Source organism: Salmo trutta, chromosome 23 (genome assembly GCF_901001165.1).
Source record: "Salmo trutta chromosome 23, fSalTru1.1, whole genome shotgun sequence".
Classification (NCBI taxonomy): domain Eukaryota; kingdom Metazoa; phylum Chordata; class Actinopteri; order Salmoniformes; family Salmonidae; genus Salmo; species Salmo trutta.
Window position 1 is genome coordinate 26776626 of NC_042979.1, and position 21872 is coordinate 26798497.

At 41.6% G+C, this 21872-nt stretch overlaps 1 protein-coding gene across 1 annotated transcript in view; it reads left to right on the forward strand.

The window, feature by feature from the left end:
• Positions 1-21488, forward strand: part of LOC115159678 (tumor necrosis factor receptor superfamily member 10B) — a 36563-nt gene extending 15075 nt beyond the window's left edge. Inside the window, exons 2-10 of the mRNA XM_029709633.1 lie at positions 7205-7376; positions 8493-8624; positions 13551-13662; positions 13929-14062; positions 14336-14425; positions 14542-14600; positions 15520-15825; positions 16258-16294; positions 18488-21488. Coding sequence (XP_029565493.1) covers positions 7205-7376; positions 8493-8624; positions 13551-13662; positions 13929-14062; positions 14336-14425; positions 14542-14600; positions 15520-15825; positions 16258-16294; positions 18488-18789 — 1344 coding nt within the window. The 3' untranslated portion in view covers positions 18790-21488. The remainder of the gene's footprint in view (positions 1-7204; positions 7377-8492; positions 8625-13550; positions 13663-13928; positions 14063-14335; positions 14426-14541; positions 14601-15519; positions 15826-16257; positions 16295-18487) is intronic.
• The last annotated feature ends 384 nt before the right edge of the window (positions 21489-21872 follow it).

Here is a 21872-nt window from a genome sequence, read left to right on the forward strand (position 1 = left end):
AATGCTCACTAACAGGGATGTAAACAAATTTGTTCAACAACATTAGAGAGAAATAAGCTTTTTGTGCATATGGACAATTTCTGGGATCTTTTATTTCAGCTCATGAAACATGGGACTAACACTTTACATGTGTAAGTTCAGGAGTAAAGATTTGCTTAATAAGTCACATAATAAGTTGAATGGACTCACTCTGTGTGCAATAATAGGGTTTAACATGGTTTTTGAATGACTGCCTCACACATACAATTATCTGTAAGGTCCCTCAGTCGAGCAGTGAATTTCAGACACAAATTCAACCACAAAGACCAGGGAGATTTTCCAATGCCTCGCAAAGAAGGGCACCTATTGGTAGATGGGTAAAAATACATAATAAAGCAGAGCATGGTGAAGTTATTAATTACACTTTGGAGGGTGTGTCCACCCAGTCGCTACAAAGAAACAGGCGTTGTTCCTAACTCAGTTGCCGGAGAGGAAGGAAACTGCTCAGGGATTTCACCATGAGGCCAGTGGTGACATTAAAACAGTTACACAGTTGTATGGCTGTGATAGGAGAAAACTGAGGATGGATCAACAACATTATAGTTACTCCACAATACTAACCCAAATGACAGAGTGGAAAGAAGGAAGCCTGTACAGAATAAAGATATTCCACAACATGGATCCTGTTTGCAATAATGCACAAAAGTAAAAGTGCTAAAAATGTGGCAAAGAAACTAACTTTATGTCCTGAATACAAATTGTTATGTTTGTGGCAAATCCAACACAACAAATCACTGAGTACCACTCTTCATATTTTCAAGCATGGTGGTGGCTGCATCATGTTATGGGTATGCTTGTCATCAGCAAGGACTAGGGAGTTTTTCAGGATAAAAAGAAATGGAATAGGAATAACACAGGCAAAATCCTAGAGGAAAACACAAGGCCAAATATACACTGGATTTGCTTACCAAGACAACATTGAATGTTCTTGAGTAGCCTACTTACAGTTTTGACTTAAGTCAGCTTGAAAATCTATGGCAAGACTTGAAAATAGCTGTGTCTCAATGATCAACAACCAACTTGACAGAGTTTCAAAGGAATAATGTGCAAATATTTCACAATTCATGTATGCAAAGCTCTTAGAGACTTACCCAGAAAGACTCACGGCTGTAATTGCTGCCAAACGGTGATTCTAACATGTATTGACTCAGGGGGTTGAATACTATGTAATCAATATATATTTGTGTTTTATATATATATATTTTTTTACAAATGTTAGAATTCTTCTTCAACTTTGACATTACAGAGTATTTTGTGCAGATCGCTGACAAAAATTAGAATTAAATCCATTTTATTCCCACCTTGTAACACAACAAAATGTGGAAGAAGTCAAGGGGTGTGAATACTTTCTAAAGGCACTGTAGGTCCTCAGGAAGTTGTAAAACTGACCTAATATAGTTAGTATAAGCAATTGACCCACAATAAACTACTTAACATCAACTTTTTCAATTTCAAAACATCTGTCAAACTATGATTTTGGCGTGAACTAACCCCTTAAGCGTCTCTGCACTCACTGTGTTTCTATCTCAGCCTACCTTCTTCTTAGCAGTACTTTCCTTCACTAATCTGAACCTCCATATCAGGGCCTGTTTCCTTCATCCGCCTTCCAGTTAATCTGAACGGATGGGTGTACAGTATCCCCACTAACACGTATTTCCCTCCCAGATAATGGATGAGTGGCTAATGGGAAAGGCATGATCGGGATACAGACGAGGGTCAGGGTCCCACTCCCAAGGGGTGTAATGAGGTACAGCCTGCTGCTCCTTATCAGATATGGCTCTGATTGAAATCATCTGTTTTATATCAAATAAAGTACATTCTGACTTGACCCTTCTGGTGTGTGTGTGTGTGTGTGTGTGTGTGTGTGTGTGTGTGTGTGTGTGTGTGTGTGTCCGTCCCTCCTGAGATAATGAGGCTCACTGTACGACCCACAGGAGGGGAATAAAACCCTCTAAATGCCACATTGATAACCTGCTCGGCTGAAAGGGGGTCCTGTCATTCAGCAATAAATACAACTTCAGTGTACACAGTGGCATATGTCGAGTGTTCCAGGGCAATTTGGAAGTACCCCTGGCAATGACAGGAACTGGATGAGAGTAACTGCTGCCAGACTGGGGGACAGTGAGGCTCACAAAGGCTGCAGTCCATTCATTCTCTCTCGCTCTCTCTTTCTTTCGCTCTCTCTGTCTGTCTTTTTCTCTGGCTCTCTTTCTTTCTCTCTCTCTATATTTCTCTGTTTCTCTCTTTGCCTCTCTCTCTCTCTGCCATGTGCCAGGATGTCTGCTGTACTGTACTACACTTGAGTATTTAGTATTGGTGGGCTGCCAGAGACCAGGGATTGTGGCTTTAGGACTTGGAGGGCTCTTTTTCAGCACTGAGGTTAAGGTGGCCACTCCGGTCCTCTTCCTTATGAAACTCTACCACATTGTGGCTGGTCTAAGAGTGTGTGTGTGTGTGTGTGTGTGTCTCAGTGTGTGTGTGTGTGTGCGCACGACAACGTGTGTTTGGTTTTACTATCCTTGTGGGGACCAGAATTGCTCTCAAGGATAGTAAAACAAGGAAAATTCGGTCCCCACAAAGAAAAAGGCTATTTTAGGCTTAGGGTATAGGGTTAGAGTTAGGGATTTGGGGTTAGGGGTTAGGGAAAATCGAATTTTGAATGGGAATTAATTGTTAGGTCCCCACAAGAATAGTTAACCAAATGTGTGTGTGTGTGTGTGTGTGTGTGTGTGTGTGTGTGTGTGTGTGTGTGTGTGTGTGTGTGTGTGTGTGTGTGCATTGCATGCATGTACTGCCCAGTGTTTACATAATCAGATCAATACCATTTAAAATTATTTCTTTTAAGTTTTTCAATACATTTTCATATTTGTAGCTACTTTTTAAGTAAATACCTGCAGTCAACTTGTGCAATACGTTAGGAGATAAAGCTGATTGCGTTCTTCAATTTACCTGTCACATTATTGTACATTATGAAGCTTACCATCATTCCCCAGAACAGTTGAGCCAGTCACGTGTTTGTTTGTAAATAGCGGAACGGAGAAAGCAGGAGCAGTGGAGTCCAGCTGTGTATTGACAGGTGTCGTGTTTTATATTGAAAGTCAACAGTGTTTTTTGCTTCAATAGTGTGATCAGGGTCATGCAACTATAGCTTTCCTTCACAGAAAATACATTAGTGCAACACATTTGGCAGAAAAACTGTAGTTTCATTTTCATCAGATGACAACAGAAGTGCAACGCTATTTTTTGTAAAAAACGATGCATGGCCATTATATGTCTAATATTCATCATAGAAAGCCAGCTACATTTCCTAATGTTTTGCTTAAAGTTAATCTTGCATTTTACCTGAGAAACGTAGGCTACACCGAAAGGTACTGGAGAAAAGTAGCGCTGTCTGCTGATAGAATGCACCGTTTGTTAATTCTCCTCCGAATGGAAAAGTGCAACTGAAGCATAGAATTTGCATTTTGGTAATATTTATTTTACCTTTATTTAATAGACGCCCAACCCTAGTAACTACAAGGAAATAACCAGTGTGACATGAAAGTGCAGGCAGTTACACAAAAGGTGTGTGAAAAGTGGTAAGGCCTGTAGTCAAGTGTACAGGTAGCTGTAATGTTGGTCGATCATGTTTTGAGGCATAATTTAAATTGTCTGCATTCAGAACTCAATACTGAACAATATGTATGTCTACTACTCCGTTTCATATCAAGAGCTTACTGTACAATATGGAAGTAATTTAGCAGAATAGACAGAGTTTTTCCCCAATTCAACACTTGAGCAGCAAACCTCAGTCACACAAGAAACTCTCTCTTTCTAATGGCCATGGCTCAATGGGATATTCCATTGTTAGATATTCCTCCTCCCCATAAAGTGACCTTTTTCCTCTTTGGGGCGCCTGTAAACTGCTGAGACAAGAACAGGTTTGTCTGTGAGGTTGGGATGGCTGCTGCATGGAGGAATCTAGTGATCCACAGTCCCAGGAATGCACTCAGACAGGATGTTATGTCACTGCTCAGCAGCCCTTCGTGGTTGTGTGTGCGTGTGCGTGTGCGTGTGCGTGTGTGTGTGTGTGCGTGTGTGTGTGCGCATGCGCACGTGTATTTTCCAGTAGCCACCTGAGGGGTATACTACTAAAGTAGGATCAAGGAGTAGCTATCTAACTTGCATAAAAATTCTGAAATAACATTTATGGGGAGGATAAGCTTGAAATGGGCGTGGTCTAAATGACTCGACAACAAAAAAGTTTAGCTTTCTTAATTAACAAAAAAATCGAGTTATTTCTGCTTGTTTATCAAAGTTAGAGGGATAACTCATTGATCCGGCTTTGTAGTATACCCTTCAGGCTTTTGATTGGGCACATAACTATGGTTACGCTTCTAAGCAAGCCTGATTACTGTTTGTGGGATTCGTCATGGTTTCACTACTTCTCTTGTCTATAGTGTGCTTCCAATGCACGGCTCAATCTCTCCTCACTCTTCCCTGGTTGGGCTTTTCTCCTTTTTCTATCTTTCCCGCTTTCACAAATGCAAAATGCACACATGCATGCTGTCGTTTTCCCCTTCTCCTTCTTTTTCACACAGCCTCAGTCCTTTGCTTTCCCCCGTCTCCCCTCCCTCACATTCACACATTCAACTCTTTAACTCCCTCTGTACAATCTCACAAGCTGTTAACCCCTCTATCTTTTCCTCTCGCCCCCTTTTCTGTCATTCACTCTTTCTGCCCTCTCTTTCTCTCACTCCCCCCTCTCTTTGCCTCTTCACTCTCACTATGTTTGGATAAAGCTAAATGGTGTGATTGTGAGTGCTCTGCTGGTCGTCGGCCCCTCTACTCTGCCTCCCCGTGTTTGTGGAAAGTCTGACGTGAGCGGGGAGAGGGGGTGGGAGGGGGGAGAAGGAGAGAGCCAGCAAAAGGCTCGGCGGGTGCACAGCAGCGCTGCACCGGCCAGGAAACTCCCTGTGAACAACAAGGCATGGCCGCCTTCCACAGATCCAAGTGAGGAATGACAGGAGCTTAGACTCAGGAGTCAAGTCTGTTTGTCAGGAGTCAACTCCAGTCTGTAAGGAGTCAACTCTACTGTAGTCTTACACAAGTCAACTCCAGTCTGTCAGGAGTCAACTCTACTGTAGTCTTACACAAGTCAACTCCAGTCTGTCAGGAGTCAACTCCACTGTAGTCTTACACAAGTCAACTCCAGTCTGTCAGGAGTCAACTCCACTGTAGTCTTACACAAGTCAACTTCAGTCTGTAAGGAGTCAACTCTACTGTAGTCTTACACAAGTCAACTCCAGTCTGTCAGGAGTCAACTCTACTGTAGTCTTACACAAGTCAACTCCAGTCTGTCAGGAGTCAACTCTACTGTAGTATAACACAAGTCAACTCCAGTCTGTAAGGAGTCAACTCTACTGTAGTCTTACACAAGTCAACTCCAGTCTGTCAGGAGTCAACTCCACTGTAGTCTTACACAAGTCAACTCCAGTCTGTAAGGAGTCAACTCTACTGTAGTCTTACACAAGTCAACTCCAGTCTGTCAGGAGTCAACTCTACTGTAGTCTTACACAAGTCAACTCCAGTCTGTCAGGAGTCAACTCTACTGTAGTCTTACACAAGTCAACTCCAGTCTGTCAGGAGTCAACTCTACTGTAGTCTTACACAAGTCAACTCCAGTCTGTCAGGAGTCAACTCCACTAGTTTCCCAGGAATTCCATGTAACCCATCATTTGAGTAGTCGCTATGTTCATCCATTGTCTTTGTTTACAAACTACTCCCCATGCACACAAAGACTTATTCTGAAAACTGGAACTCTACCTTTGACTGGATTACTATAAAAAATATTATAGTACCAGAAATCTGTGATTTCAATACGTTATGTTATTTGACCATGGGAAAAATAAAAGGGCTATTGTGTAAATATTGTGGGTTAGATTGAACTGAGCGCTGTGTGCCAGTTATGGGGGTGGGAGGGTGGTGGGGCACGGTGGTGGGGCACGGTGGGGTCTACGAGAGAGAGACAAAACCTACCAAAACTAGGCCACTCATTTACACGAGGAGGTGTCGCATTGCTTCCAAGGGGCTTCGTGGTGGTGTCGCATGTCGGCCCAGTCAAAGCGCTGGGGTTTTAAGAATGTGGGTCACTTGATGTAGAGGTACTAAAGTGTGTTGTTTGCCGGTGAATAGGACCTTCTCACAGTGACAAGGTGAAAAGGCATGTGAACAAACACCGGTGCCTTTGGGCCACACTAAAGTGCTCTGCTGTATTCTACTCTGTCCCCCCCATCCATACAAGCCCTGTTATTACCCAGCACATGAATGGATTACTGGGATCACATCTGATATGGGCAGCAACATGCTAGCTTTAGCTATATGATACCTATCAATCCCCATTGTCTCCTCACTAGAGAACGTTATGGTTGTCCAAGACAATGGGTTTAACCAAAATGACATTTTGAATAGATTGAAATTGTTTGGATACGCTTTGAACTATCTGTTTGAAGTGTCTGTCTGTGTAGGTGTCATTTAAAAAAAGATCTATGCACAGTATACATATTTATATTTTTGCTGGTTTAGAATCAGATATTATTGAATAGAATGGTATTGCACTCCACCACATTTAAAAAAAAATCTGTTTTGAACTTTTATGTTTTTTTCCCCTGGGATCTTCTCTGAACCCCAGAACAGTGACGCCACGTGACCTGGCCATTCAACATGCCTAGAATCCTACTTCAACAACTGTATTTAATGGCCTTAATTCAACATTTAACATCAGTATATGGTGTAAACTCTGCATACATACACATGTTAGGTTGTTTTCTAACTTCAGCCACCTAATTGGCTTTCCTCTGCAGATGTTCAGATCAGGTGGTTCAAATTAGGACCCAGATTGCTCACACACAGTTTCTTATGAGAATATAAACTCTCTTCTCTCCCTGCTCCCATGCGGGTGGGCGAGTGAGTGTTTATATAGACTGCTAATGTGAACCTCTCCCTCCTGTATGATATGAATGGGAGCAATCTCTCTCTCTTTCCCACTCTTTCTCTCACTCTCTCTCTTGCTGCACTGCCCTTTCCAGGTCGTCATTGTAAATAAGAATGTGTTCTTAATTGACTTGCCTGGTTAAGTAAAGGTTAAATAAGTAAATGAAACGTTGTCCATCCCTGCCTCCTCTAGGTGGTGGTGTTCCTGCTGTGCTCAGGGCTGGCGTGCTGTGGGGCGGAGCTCAGTGGCGTGTTGGCGGCCCAGTGGTCCGGCGATGACAGGAACCGAACACAGCGACACAAAACCTGTCTGGAGAACCAGCAGTACCTCCATCAGGACCTCTGCTGCCTCAACTGCCAGGCCGGTAAGGAGGACCCAGGCCCAAAACCTGATCTAGAACCCAAGCGAGAACTTTGGTTATATACAGTGCCAGGCTATCAGTACAGTCCAGCAGAATCAGAGCTACTAGAACCTGAGCGCGGAACCAGAACTAGAATCACACTTTATAAACAAAACATAGAACCCAAGCTAGAACCAGTCCTTATGATACATGATCAACAGGCCTTCCATAGAGGAGGGAACTCATTACTCTGACTCTAACATTATTAGAGTCAGAGTAATGCAAACTATGTGAGGATAGCAGAGGAGAGCGGAACCTATCACCTAGCTAGCGGCAGGGAACCCAACCCAGGCTCTAACAACACCCAGTAGTAAACATTAAGGGAGGGAGTAGGGTTTCTTTTAAAAGTTGTGTTACTAGCTGAAATAGTCCCATTAAAACCTAACCACTGCGTTACTGATGCCAGCGCTGTGGAATGAGCCAAGGATATTATAGCAACACTAGCACCATTGCAAGCAGGCTACTGCTAACAAGCTATTGCTATTTCCAATTAGATGACCCGTTTGGACCTTTTTAGGTCAGTCAGATAGGAAAAGGCATTCCTGAATATCTCTAGCTAGTTAGTCAGGAATGCCAATGAACTTTTCAAGCTTTTCCTCTGTACATTTCTCACGTTCTCTCCTTCCCTCTATCGCTCTCTCTCTTTTGGGTGTGATAGTATCGGTCTTTTCTCTAAACACATGATAATCAGGTGCCCAAAGCATGTCATGCGTGAACGGGGCGGGAAAAATGCTAATGTTACATCACAACCAAGAAAGTAGACGCAAAACCACTGCAGTAGTATATAGTTTGCATATGCCATGGCTACGAGTCTCTGTTCCACTATTAGACATAGGAAAAGCACACACACATGCATACACACTACCACCATCACAACACACACATGCATACACACTACCACCATCACAACACACACAAGCACACCACCCCTTTGTCTTACTCAAAGAAATGTTTCAGGCTAAATATGTATTTTGACGTCAATAAGGTTACTGTTAAGTATTAATCAAACAAATAAACAGACTATAACAGACTTTCTGTTTTATAAAAATTGTATTGATTGATGGGTTTATTGATGGACAGGTACGTTCGTGGGCAGGGCGTGCGACCGGGACATGGAGCAGGGGAGATGCTTGCCCTGTGATCACGGCCACACCTACACAGAACACTCCAACGGGATGAACCACTGCCTGCCCTGCACGCACTGCCGCAAAGGTAATGAAGTCCTCTGCTGTTTATTTATAGTCCTGTAAAAGGACAAACAGTTACCTGTTACCTGGCCTCTTTTAGCTGTCCTTAAAGAACTGTCTTACAACAAGTTTGTGTCGTTAGAAGAAGAGACTCTCCATTTCACATGAAGTTAGCTATTAGCTAACCACAATGTCTCTCTCTTGTATCTGTTGCCAATTCATAAACTATTAACCAAGGTAGACACCCATTCCGGGAGTCTACTCATGGAGCATTGGGCATTCACAGTTTAGCTTGATAGACTTTTGTTCCAGAGAGTGCAGAAGAATACATGGTCGCTTTCTCCCTGTCCTCAAAGCTCCATGATAATTTGATACAGTGGTATTACATGGCGTACGAGGGTGTGCCTGTCTTTGTTTTTTTTCCACACAAACTGAATGCAGTGCGTGTATTACCTGTCTCAGGAGAGTCGTGTGTGTGTGTGCGTGCGTACGTTACCTTGCAAAGCAGTTTGGTGTGTCTTTGTGCCATGTGAAAGGCCTGACGCACTGAAAGGAGGTAACTGTTACAGGGGAGGGACATGTTTTGTGCTGTGAAAGAGTTTTATTATGTGAGTGCTTCAGTGCATATATATCTCACAGTAAACACTACAAAGATTAGTGTTAATAACTTAGTAATATATACCATCTGAAACAGAACTGAAAATAAACTGTTACCTAAATTATTGAATGTATGATACAATATATATATTATATAGTGCACTCAGTGTGTGTGTATATATATATATATATATATATATATATATATACATACACACACTGAGTGCACAATTATTAGGCAAATTGTTAGGCAAATTGTGTTCCTCAGGATTAATTTTATTGTTGAACAAATACAATGCTCTCAGTCAATCCAAAATGTTATTGAACCTCAAACCTGAATGTTTAACAAAGGAAAAGTGAGTTTTGTCTTTCTCAGGGAAATGTATAAGTGTGCACAATTATTAGGCAACTATTAGTGTGCCGAATTATTAGGCAACTAAATTACAAAAATAATTTCTCTCAACTCATTTGTTTATTCTCAATTTTTAGAGTAAGTGTAACAGATAAGTAACATAAAACGACAATTATATAACATTTTTGGCCTTTCAAAAATATTCAGTGACCAATATAGCCACCCTTTTTTTCAATAACTGCCATGAGCCTTCCATCCATGGAGTCTGTCAGTTTATTGATCTGTTCACGATCAATTTTCGCTGAAGCAGCAACCACAGCCTCCCAAATGCTGTTTAAAAAGGTGTATTGTCTTCCATCACTGTAAATCTCACGTTTGAGAAGGGCCCACAAGTTCTCAGTAGGATTTAAGTCAGGTGAGGAAGGGCGCCAGGTCATTATTCAGGCATCTTTGAGGCCCTTGCTGGCTAGCCAAGCAGTGGAGTACTTGGATGCATGTGATGGAGCATTGTCCTGCATAAAGATGATGTCCTTCCAGAATGCTGAGGACTTCTTCCTGTACCACTGTTTGATGAAAGAATCTTCCAGAAACTGACAGTAGGTTTGGGAGTTGAGTTTCAGTCCATCTTCAACCCGAAAAGGTCCAACGACCTCATCCTCAATGATAGCAGCCCATACCAGTACCCCTCCTTCACCTTGCTGGCACCTGACTCAAAGTGGTGCCCTGTGTCCATTACTGATCCAGCTACGGGCCCATCCATTTGGTCCATCAAGAGTCACTTTCATTTCATCTGTCCATAAAACCTTTGAAAAATCTGTCTTCAGGTATTTCTTTGCCCAATCTTGACACTTCAACTTGTGAATCTTATTCAGTGGTGGTCTTGTTTCAGTCTTCTTGACCTTGGCCATGTCTCTGAGCACTTGACACCTTGTACTTCTGAACACTCCAGGTAGGTTGCAGTTCTGGAATACGGTGGCACTGGAGGATAATGGGTTCCTGGTAGTTTGACGTTTAATTCTTCGCATGTCTTTTACAGTTAATTTGCGCCTTTTCTTCCCCATGCGGTTTTTGCGCCCCAGTTGACTATTCGCAACAAAACGTTTGAATGTCCGGTGGTCACACTTCAATAGTTTAGCTATTTAAAGAGTGTCGCATCCGTCTGAAAGGCATTTTACATTTTTGGCTTTTCAGTGTCAGTTAAATTCGTTTTTTGGCCCATTTTACCTGAGGTAAAATGCACACCTTGATATAAGCACACCTTGATATTATGCACACCTTGATATAAGGTGTTATTCACTTTCGCCACACCCTCCCTCATTACACAAATACATATCACCTGAAAATGATTAAATCCAATAAGCAATCGAGTTTATATGGTTTGGAGTTTGAAAATGTGAATAGAAACAATGATAAGATCAGAATTCTCACTTGCCTAATAATTGTGCACGCAGTGTATATACAAATATATGTGGACACCCCTTCAAATTAGTGGATTCGGCTATTTCAGCCACACCCATTGCTAACAGGTGTATAAAATCAAGCACACAGCCATGCAATCTCCATAGACAAATACTGGCAGTAGAATGGCCTTACCGAAGAGTAAAGTGGTAGGCCCCACAAAGTGGTAGGCCCCACAAGCTCACAGAACAGGAACACAGAGTGCTGAAGCACGTAGCGCGTAAAAATCATCTGTCCTCGGTTGCAACACTCACTACCGAGTTCCAAACTGCCTCTGGAAGCAATGTGATCACAATAACTGTTTGTCGGGAGCTTCATGAAATGGGTTTCCATGGCCGAGCAGCCGCCCACAAGCCTAAGATCAACATGTGCAATGTCGGTTGGAGTGGTGTAAAGCTCGCCGCCATTGGACTCTGAAGCAGTGGAAACACGTTCTCTGGAGTGATGAATCACGCTTCACCATCTGGCAGTCCGACGGACAAATCTGGGTTTGGCGATTGCCAGGAGAATGCTCCCTACCCCAATTCATAGTGCCAACTGTAAAGTTTGGTGGAAGAGGAATAATGGTTTGGGGCTGTTTTTCGTGGTTCGTGCTAGTTCCAGCAAAGGGAAATCTTAACACTACAGCATACAGTGACATTCTAGACAATTCTGTGCTTCCAATTTTGTGGAAACAGTTTGGGGAAGGCCCTTTCCTATTTCAGCATGACAATGCCCCTGTGCACAAAGCGAGGTCCATACAGAAATGGTATTACGAGATCGGTGTAGAAGAACCTGACTGGCCTGCACAGAGCCCTGACAGCAACCCCATTGAACACCTTAGGGATGATTTGGAACTCTAGTGGAAAGCCTTCCCAGAAGAGTGGAGGCTGTTATAGCAGCAAAGGGGGGACCAACTCCATATTAATACCCATGATTTTGGAATGAGATGTTTGACGACCAAGTGTCCACATACTTTTATATTTAAGCAATAATTTAAGCAATAAGGCCCGTGGGGGTGGGCTGTTCTTATGCCCGACGCAACGCAGAGTGTCTGGATACAGCACTTAGCCATGGTATATTGGCCATATACCACAAACTCCTGAGGTGCCTTATTGCTATTATAAACTGGTTACCAATGTAATTAGAGCAGTAAAAATAAATGTTTTGTCATACTCGTGGTATACGGTTTGATATATCACAGCTGTCAGCCAATCAGCATTCAGGGCTTGAACCACACAGTTTATAATAGTACTTGTGGGTGGGTCTAATCGGCTGGGTCTAATCCTGAATGCTCATTGGTTAAAACCACATTCCAGCCGGTGTCTATTCCACAAATTGCCAATGGCTAAATCTATGACGTTAAAATGATTATTTACTCTGTTCCATCTGACTGCGCAATCCATTGTCTCATCAGCCCAGCCAAGCAATTTATAATCTTGATCTCCACTATATAAAGCATCTAGACATTATCTCACATTTCTTTTAGACTAACATTTAGTTTTTATCAGTAGACATTTGCTAAATATTTTTAATATTCAAATTCAATCTCCTGCTGTCCCATAGAAATGAACGTGTCGGGACGAGACAGACAGGCAGGCAGCGTTTTTATGGCTATATACAAAATTTAAAAAATGTTTTTTTTTTTAAAGTTACAACACAGCTAATTTGCAGTCTTTCCAGCTTGAGTTTGAAGTGATTGTTACTGTAGCTGTGTTGTTGGCTAGCTCCTCTGAACGACAGTGTTCTGACGAGTGAGCACATTTTCTATGCCAGGCGAAATCGTGCCTCATCAGCTTATTGTTATGGATGTATCCAAATAAATGTCACTTAAACAAATGCAAATACAGCTACATTGCTGTTATTCTGGCTGCACTTTTTCACATGACTGTAACTTAGCCGTAGTTGGCTAGCTAGCAGGCAAGGGATAAGAACGTTGCCAGCCAGTATGGCAATAGAACATTTAGAACGAACGACTGGGTCACGTCCAAAGATGGAGAACAAAAAGACTGAACGACTGGATCGCGTCTCCAGCAACCCTAGATTTGTGTAGGGACTATATCTTGTGGAATTATGAAATAGTATGAATAAATTCTAATAATGTCAATCATTATTTGAATATGTTGTATTAACCTGTTGTATAAAAGTGATAATGCCCTCGAAGCCGGTGTTTCCTCTAAACACCAGCTTCTCGGGCATTATCACTTAGTGAACGCACCGTTCGTATATTCACTTTGGAGTACCAGAGAGTGTAAATTTAGAGATCTGTCAGATTGTCAGTTCGTGAATTCAGAGCGCTTCGCTCTTGGAGCGTTTAGAGCACACACTGGACACTTGGTGACTGTAACTGTGCTGCTGGCAACAATTTAATTAAGCTGTTTTGCTGATCTTTACTGACACCGGCCATATTCAGCAGGTGTTGAGCGTTCGTAAATTCATCAATTATTCTGCGCTCTGGCACTCAGACGAGTGCTCTGAAATCGGAGTAGATAGCCAGAGTGAATGTACAAATGTGCCCTTAATTACGCTCGCTCTCTCTCTCTTTTTTTTCTCCTCCATCTTCAGATCAGAGTAAGACGGTACCCTGTACCAGTACCACAGACACCCAGTGCCAGTGTCGAGCGGGCACCTTCTGTGTGCCAGAGCAGGCCTGTGAGGTCTGCAAGAGATGTGTCAAGTGAGTGCCACCCTAAACATTTAGAACACTAAAACCACCAGAATTTAGTCAAGAAATCACCCCTGTAGGCCTACTAAACAGCAGCCTGGTCTCAGATCAGTTTTTACTCTATAGCCAACTTCTATTGTCGTTGCCATGAGTTGTCAAGGAGTTGGCAAGACCGCACAAATTGATCTGAGTTTAGCATTATGTCATTTTTAACCAAGTGTCTACTGGACTAGCCCCTTCAAAAATAAAATACAAATTCCTTTTTCTTGTCTTCCTAGGTGTAAAGTGGGGGAGGAGGAGGTGAAGAAATGCACCCCCATTTCCAACACTTTGTGTAGGAAACTGGACGTCTCTCCTACCCTCCACCTTCCTACCCTCCCCACCCCTGTCCCCAGCTCACCAAAGACCATAGGTAGGCCTACATATGTCTTTATCTGTTTTATAGGCTCTGAATCTTTTTTTATTGAGGACAGATTAAATAAACAGAATGAACTGTATATAGTTAATACACTGATATTTTTTCAGCGTGAATAACATGATACTTGCTTGTTAGTGGAGCGCAAATTCCTACTTTAGTGAAGTCATAGGTTATGGGGTGTTTTATTGTGAAAAATAAGCATAGTTTCTATCAAGTCTGAGATGTGATTCTGATTGGTTCTGTTTCTTAATTTCTCCTCCCCAAAAGCTACGCCATTGGTCAGTCTGCTCCTGCTCTTCCTCTTCATTGGGATTGGTGTGTGGCTTTGTATCAAGAAGCCATGTACATTTCAGCCAGGTGAGTAACAAAAACAAACGTCCCTTGCTACTCGCTGTGTATTGAAATACATATTGACACAACACTGCAGATTGGTTGTCTGATATGGTTGTTGTCTAATTCTCCATGTGTTTTAGTTTGTCTCTCAGGTTCAGACAGTCGCTGTGACTCCACTGAGATCGTGAAGATTCCCATCGTAAGTTTTCCCCTCTCTATTCCTTTAGTTACAGTATGTCATTGGGGTTATGTTATCTATCAGTGTAGATAAAAAAAATCTGAATTCATTATGAGGGGGCAGTGGCTTGTGGGTCTGCGTACCCACATACATGTAGTCAGATCCGGCCCTATGTGACATTTTGTTGTGTGTCCCCCACCGCTACCTTGTGAGCACAACATTTTAGTGACCCCGCTCTTGACAGCAGAGAGTTAATATCATGCGTTGAGAAAATGTTGCAGTTTTAAAGCAAGTTTGCTGCAATTCTACACATTTTGCCATGGGGCGTAGAGAAGATTTTGCAACTCATTTCATACAATTCTGCTCATTTTTCCATGGGGCGGAGAGAAATGTTTGCATATCTAAGTGACTAACAAAATCATTAATTCGACCAGGATTACTACAAGTTTAGATAGTAGACTTAACTTTTTAGGTGACATGGGCTGATTGAGTGACTGCCAATTACTGACATAACAAGAGAAAAACTGCTGATGTGCAACCAAATTTTGAAATTGCACCTGGTGTATTCTACTATTCTAACTCTCAACAGTAAGTTGAGATCCTGACTGAGTTCCTAAAAATGTATCCGCGGGCCTATAAAAGGGGGGCTGGGCCGCCAGTTGACCATCCCTGGTGTATATCAGTATATGTCTGTTGGCTGTATATGAATCTTCGGTGGGGAATTGTTTTCATGCATCTTCTCAGAATGTCTCAGTGTACTTTGATCTGCTAAGTGACACAGTCAAAGGTCATAGTGATGCGTCACTCACTATTTCTGATCTTGGCAGAAGATTAGTCACACCGGCCTGAACCATATCAACTAATTATGATTACATGTATGATATGAATGTGATCTCTCTCTCTCTCTTTCTCTCCATATGTAAATCATACTCTCTTTTAGGATGAGAGTGGACCCACAGCAGAGGAGAGACAAAACAGCCAGAACGCCGGCCTGGAGGAGGAAGAAGCAGAGGAGGTCCGTCCTGAGTCACGCCCCTTGCTGCAGGAGACCCAGGGTAGGCTGATCAAGGCCTCCCCTCCCCTGAGCCTGGGGGAGGACGAGGACCGTGGCCTAGGTGACAGCCTGCCCAACACCACCAGCTCCTCCCAGACAAGTCTGTCGGCCTTGCCCACCGCCGGGGCAGCCTCGTCGAGCAGCTCTCCCCGACACAGCCCCTCCACCCAGAGACTGCAGCCCACAGCCGGGGTGAGAGAAGGAGGGAGAGGTGGTTAGGGGGCGGTGGAGGGAGGGAGATGTTGAAGAATATTGGGGCAGAGAAGGTTAGAAGAGAACAGGTACCTTGCGAGACAGGGGAGCAGGGGGAAGGTGTTATCAGGGGGGATTGGGGGACAGGAACCCTGGGGATAGGTATGGCCTAGGACACAAAACCAAACATACCCTGCTAGCAGCAGATCATGTGAGCACGGAGACGAGTTGTGCATTCCTGCAGCAGACACATATCCTGAGAAGTGCAATAACAATAGCACATTACAAGTTTGAGTATTTTCACCAAGGCAGACTTTCATAACACGAATAATATTTTACTTACAGTATTTCTGAACAGATAAGAGATTTTGTCCCCGGTAGTCTGTAGAAGGGCTGTGGTTAACTCTTGTTTTTTCTCCTGTCATGTTTCAGGGTGATCCTCTACAGAAGAGATTGGTGTCCCTGCTAGGTAAGGGACCCCGCACAGAGCTCGAGTGTGGGCCGGGTTCTAGTAGGGAGGCAGTGGTGTAGTGGAGGGTATACGCAGGTATACGCCTTATACCCACTTATTTTTCAGTGGGCATTGCGTGTACTCTCTTCTTAATCCTAACTGATACGTATTTAAGTAGTGTGGTAGAAGAATACGCTGTACCAATTAATAAGGCTGATGGAACAGATCACAATGTTTACCTTAAAATGTTGATAAACTATTATTTATTTGTTCCAAATTGCAATTACTGGAAAACACCATTCTAAAATGCGCACTGCACATGCAAGCAGTTTCATAGAAATAGATGGAAATATCCGTTAGAAATGTATCCTGTGTTGCTAATATGACTAGCATAATGCCTTTGGCTGCTAGACAATGAAAGAAAGTAAAAAAAAACACAAAAAAAAACAATAGAACAGGAGAACGCATGAGTAAGTCTTTATACAAATAATTGCCTCTATGTTTCTATGGTGGCATTTTTGCAATACGCTACTTTAAGCAAGGTAAGACATGCCTCATAATATGAAGTAAAACTTCCAGGTGTCAAACAATTAAGGAACAGGAAACATATATAGCAGTGCTAATGATAGGCCTAACCGTCTTCTGATTTATGGAAAGGCATTCCCAGAAACCTTCGCTATTAAATGTTAATTAGCTAGAAAGTAGCCTATGCCTACCTGTCAGAATGATATCATGATTATTTGCATCAATCCAGTGGACATTTATTTTGCCTACTCCATCTTATGTGCAACAGAAACACAGCTAACCAAACAACAGTGCTAGGTGCCTGCACACTTGAATTAAAGGGTAACTACACTCAAAACTCAACATTTCTTCGATTTTTTTCCAGACCTCAAAAGTGGTCTCCTGACGTGGTTCAATCATTGTTATGGACTTAAAACATACAATTTTGTGTTTTTTCTGTTGAAGATGTGTGACCTTGAGAGTGAAAACCTGATATAATAGGGAAAGATCTGAAAATGATGCATTTCTGACTCATTTATCTGTTTCAATAGTAGGCTAATCTAAGTCTACTTGCACAGTACAGCTTGGGTTGACCTGACTGTGAAAGACCAATATGGGATTTATCATTTTAGGTCATTCAGAGTGTATGTGACTGTTTCTCATAGATTTTTTCACACAGGACACCTTGGCAAAATTAGAGTATACCCACTTCTCCAGGCACCACTACACCACTGTAGGGAGGGGTTCCACAAACACCATAAACAACACATTCATCATATCCTGACTGCGGTCTGTTCAGAAGAGTGAATTGTTACAGAACAGTCTGATAAAAATGTATTGTCTATAAGTTACATTTTTATATGCAAGGTTTGAGCATTTCGACTTATTAAATACACTCCATAGAGATGGAATAACGTTGAGTTCATGTCAGCCCTCAGCAAGTCAAAACAATCATGAATTTGATGGATTTTATATATGAATTTGATGTCCTTTGTCACTCATTCATCCTATGATGAATAGGGATTTGAATTTAATGAATAGGGACTACAGGAATACGGAATTTACCTAAAGCATAGTTTTTGCTACTGAACTATAGTCAGTATAGCTTGGCTTTGTTTTTATCTCTGCCTGAAGTAAATTGCGTGTGTGTAGCACTTATTTACTATTGGCTCCACGGTTTAACCTTGTTAGCTCTGTATTCAGTGGTTAATTGCTTTACGAGTTAATTCCCCTCATTAAGAGGTTAGAAACAATTTACAATTTGGATGCTAAAAAGGAGCTCTATTGTAAGGCTGAGAAAATGAACAAAATGTGACGGGGAAAGCACACCGCCACAGATTCAGGAACAGATCATAGTTGATGCAGAGCTACTTTAGTTCAGTGCATGACTGTACATGTTTATCTATTGTTTAAGAAAAGCTATATTATTGTTTTCAGCTTAAGAATTGTAATTCATTTAAGTGAAATCATCAGGAAAAAGAAAAAATACGATAAAGAGTTATGCTTTCTAAAATAAAGGGCAGTTTTTTTCCTGAACATGTGACTGGTTCAGGAAAAAAGTCTGGACCTAACTTATTGTCTATAACTAAAGCACATATTTTCTTGGTGGTCAGGAAAACAGGAAAAACTCCCCTATTTTTGATATCAGCAACAATGAATTAGCAGAGATGTAACCAAGGTAACACTTCTTCTCTTTTCTCTCCCCAGGAGAGGAGACATCCCTGAAGAAGAGCTTCGACCTCTTCGACGAGTGCCTGGATGTGCGGATCCACAACAAGTTCTTCCGCTACATCGGTGTCAATGACAACCACATCAAGATGGCAGAGAGAGCCCCTCCTGGCGACAAGGTGTACGACCTGTTGAAGAACTGGATGCAGAAGGAGGGTCTGAAGGCAGACATCAACGCCCTGCTCCAGGCCCTTCTCAGCCTGGACCAGAGGCGCTCCGCTGAGAGCATCGCCTTAGCTGCCATCAAGAGGGGCTACTACAAACACGCAGACACGCCCTGACACCCCCAGCCCACTGTGGGCGCTGCCTTGGAGACGTGTGTGGATTGCGATTAAATTAAAAACATTGTTGAAAGACAACGTCAACTCTTATTGGCCTAAATGGTCTGATGTATTCAGCTTTCAGGCCAGTGCTTTCTTATAAAATGGAGGAGTTGGAGATGGACATTGTTGTCTTTCGAAGATCGGACAAAATGGTTTGGTGTATTTGGCCTATAGACCAGTACTCTCTAATGCAGGGTTTAGAGATGGACGTTGTTGTCTTGCAAGAAGACATCAACTGTAATCGGCCTATATGGCCTGGTGTATTCGGTCTTGATAGGCCAACACTTTCTAAATCTAAATGGAGGAGTTGGAGTTGGATGTTGAGGTTATTTTAAGAGATGGCCTCAACACAAGTTAGCGGCCGTTGTGGTCAGATGTAAGCTGAAGTGATTGGGTGGGTCTGAAGCTCACCTTTGATTTCAATGATTTTACACCCTGCCCCTTCTCTCTAAGACTGACATGGCTTATAGGCCAATACTGACCCCTGGGATAGGGACATACACTGGTTTGTAGGAGTGGCATTAGCTAGCTTTTTGTCACTGATACTGCGTCTTCTTGATGCACTGGCCTCTGGCACATGTAGGGTTTAGAGCAACAGGTAACAAATGCCCATATTAGGAGGACGTTTACATGTTTAAACTACAGGTAAAGATAGACCATTTAAGCGCAACGCCGTAAAACAATTACAGTAAAATATGGAACATACTGTATATCATGGTTGACAATGCAGATTGATATGAGTCATAACCGTATTAGAAGTTTTAACGACAGTTAGAAATGGTCTATTTGAATATTTACATGTGTGTGTAAATATGTCTCATACGGTGGCTTGTTACTGTTTACAAATTCCAGAATTTGTTTATGAATTGAAATGTGCCATAGGCTCATTTAAAGTGCAGGTAATGGCAAGGAAGCTGTTTTTTATAAATGCAGAAGTGACTAAACTGAATGTTTTAGAGACTGCATTGTTAGTTATTTTGTTTTTCAGTGTTAATGCATTCTCACCCCACTAGGCACAGACGTCAATTCAACGTCTATTCCACTTTGGTTCCAAGTGATTTCATTGAAATGACGTGGAAACAATGCTGATTCAACCAGTGTGTCCAGTGGGACACTTGTTGGAAGTTATTTCCATAGCTATTTCTTTTGTTAGTCAAATGTTTCTAAACAGTTCCTACAAACACTCAGAGCCCTCAAGGTTCCATCATTTTTTATTTATTGATATTCATTGACATATTTATTTTAAACGGATGATGATTATGTGTCATTATTTATGCCATTCCGAACAAAGCAGCCCTGGAAAACTAAAGAGCACAGTAATGTGTTACTACATTATCAAGACTACATTTAGCTACAGGGCATCATGACTGAGATCAAATAGACAGGAGTGGCTGAACTGCATTTGGGGTTAACCCTTTCCTGCTTGATGCCGGAGCACTGATCAAAGACTATGTTCAGTGCACATACGGTCAAAGAAGTTCATAGTTACATATGTCATTTCTGCACATAGAGTTTCTTATTCAACCAAGGTGGTCATGATAATGTCCGTTTTGTGTTAGGGCTTTTGTAGTGATTGTTAACAATGTTTTTATTTGTGGGCTATTGTGAGCCTTTCTCTCTGTGGTAGAGGGCAGATTTTTCAAGCCTGAACTAATATGCCTGATTCACACTATAGGGGCGACCCAAACCGTACTTTTCACATTGTCCAGTACAAGGCTACTAATGGCTACTAAAAGGCTACTAATGTATTGATACAAAGTTGGACTCCTTTATACATGTCAACAAACATGTATATACAGGTACGCAAATCACATTGCTTCTCATTGTTTGGCTCTGACAAGAAGATGAATGAATGCTTTTCTGGATAGTTAATCCACATTTATTTCCTGTAGCGTCTTTTGTACAAACATTTGTAAGAGTGTATTTATGTGCTTCACAAAATATATATGTACATATATACAGTTATTAACAAAAAATAAAAACCTAAAAGCAGAAGGCACTGAATGAAGTGTGAAGTAAATTGTGTAGAATAGACTTAGTGAGGCCATAAGTGGTGAATCGGCCTAAGTACTAGCATATGATGTTAGACACATTAAACTTGGTTAAGACCCTTTTTCCCTGTAGTCTAGTGGTTACACTTATGTAAAGAGGAAATCATTATATTTTATAGCTGAGATATGAAGCTACAGTGCTGGCACTGCCATCTATTGACAGACAATGAAAAACCAGCCTGCATCAATTTCTAGGGACCTTATTTTTTCTTCATAATGCTTTTCTACAACCTTTTTCAACACATCCCTTCTGTTACAATATTACCTTTGAGACTGCTTTTGGCTTTTTTTATGAAGTCTTAGGAGTTAGGGTTATGAATTGGTGTTCATATCATGTTTGCGCTCTGGCAATTGATTTGAGAATAGTTGTTTTTTTCTCTTTGTACTTTTTCATATTTTACTACAAGCCTCACACTTCTGTTTATTCGTTGCATAGCTTAAAAACTTGTTTATACTGCCTATGTAAATGTTTTATGAACAAAAATGTTTTCTTTAAGTAATTTTCTCCCTTAGACAATTGTTTGCTTGTGTCTGGATTTCAGATACGAATGTAGCAAAGCCGTTGTATTTGTTTAATGTCAATTTTAAATAAATGGTTTGTACAAATATCCTGTATTTGTATTTTTTAAATATTTTTTACATTTTTTATTTATTTAACCTTTTCTTTAACTCGGCAAGTCAGTTAAGTAAAAAACGCCGCTGGGCCAACGACGCTGGGCCAATCACGGCCAGATGTGATACAGCCTGGATTAAGTCTTGTATTAAATACAGATTTTTTTATTCCAAAACTGAATAACTAGAATAATTAATTAACCACTGAATGCATGCAGTATTAATGTATATTATACAACAATGTGTGAAACAATTGCATATTATTAAAGTAACTGTCCAGGGAAAATCGTACTTATAAAAATCCAAAGTGCAATTTTAATGCACTTTTATGACTCAAAGAAAAGGCTTAAACTATAAGGTACTTGTTTAGCTCTGCTA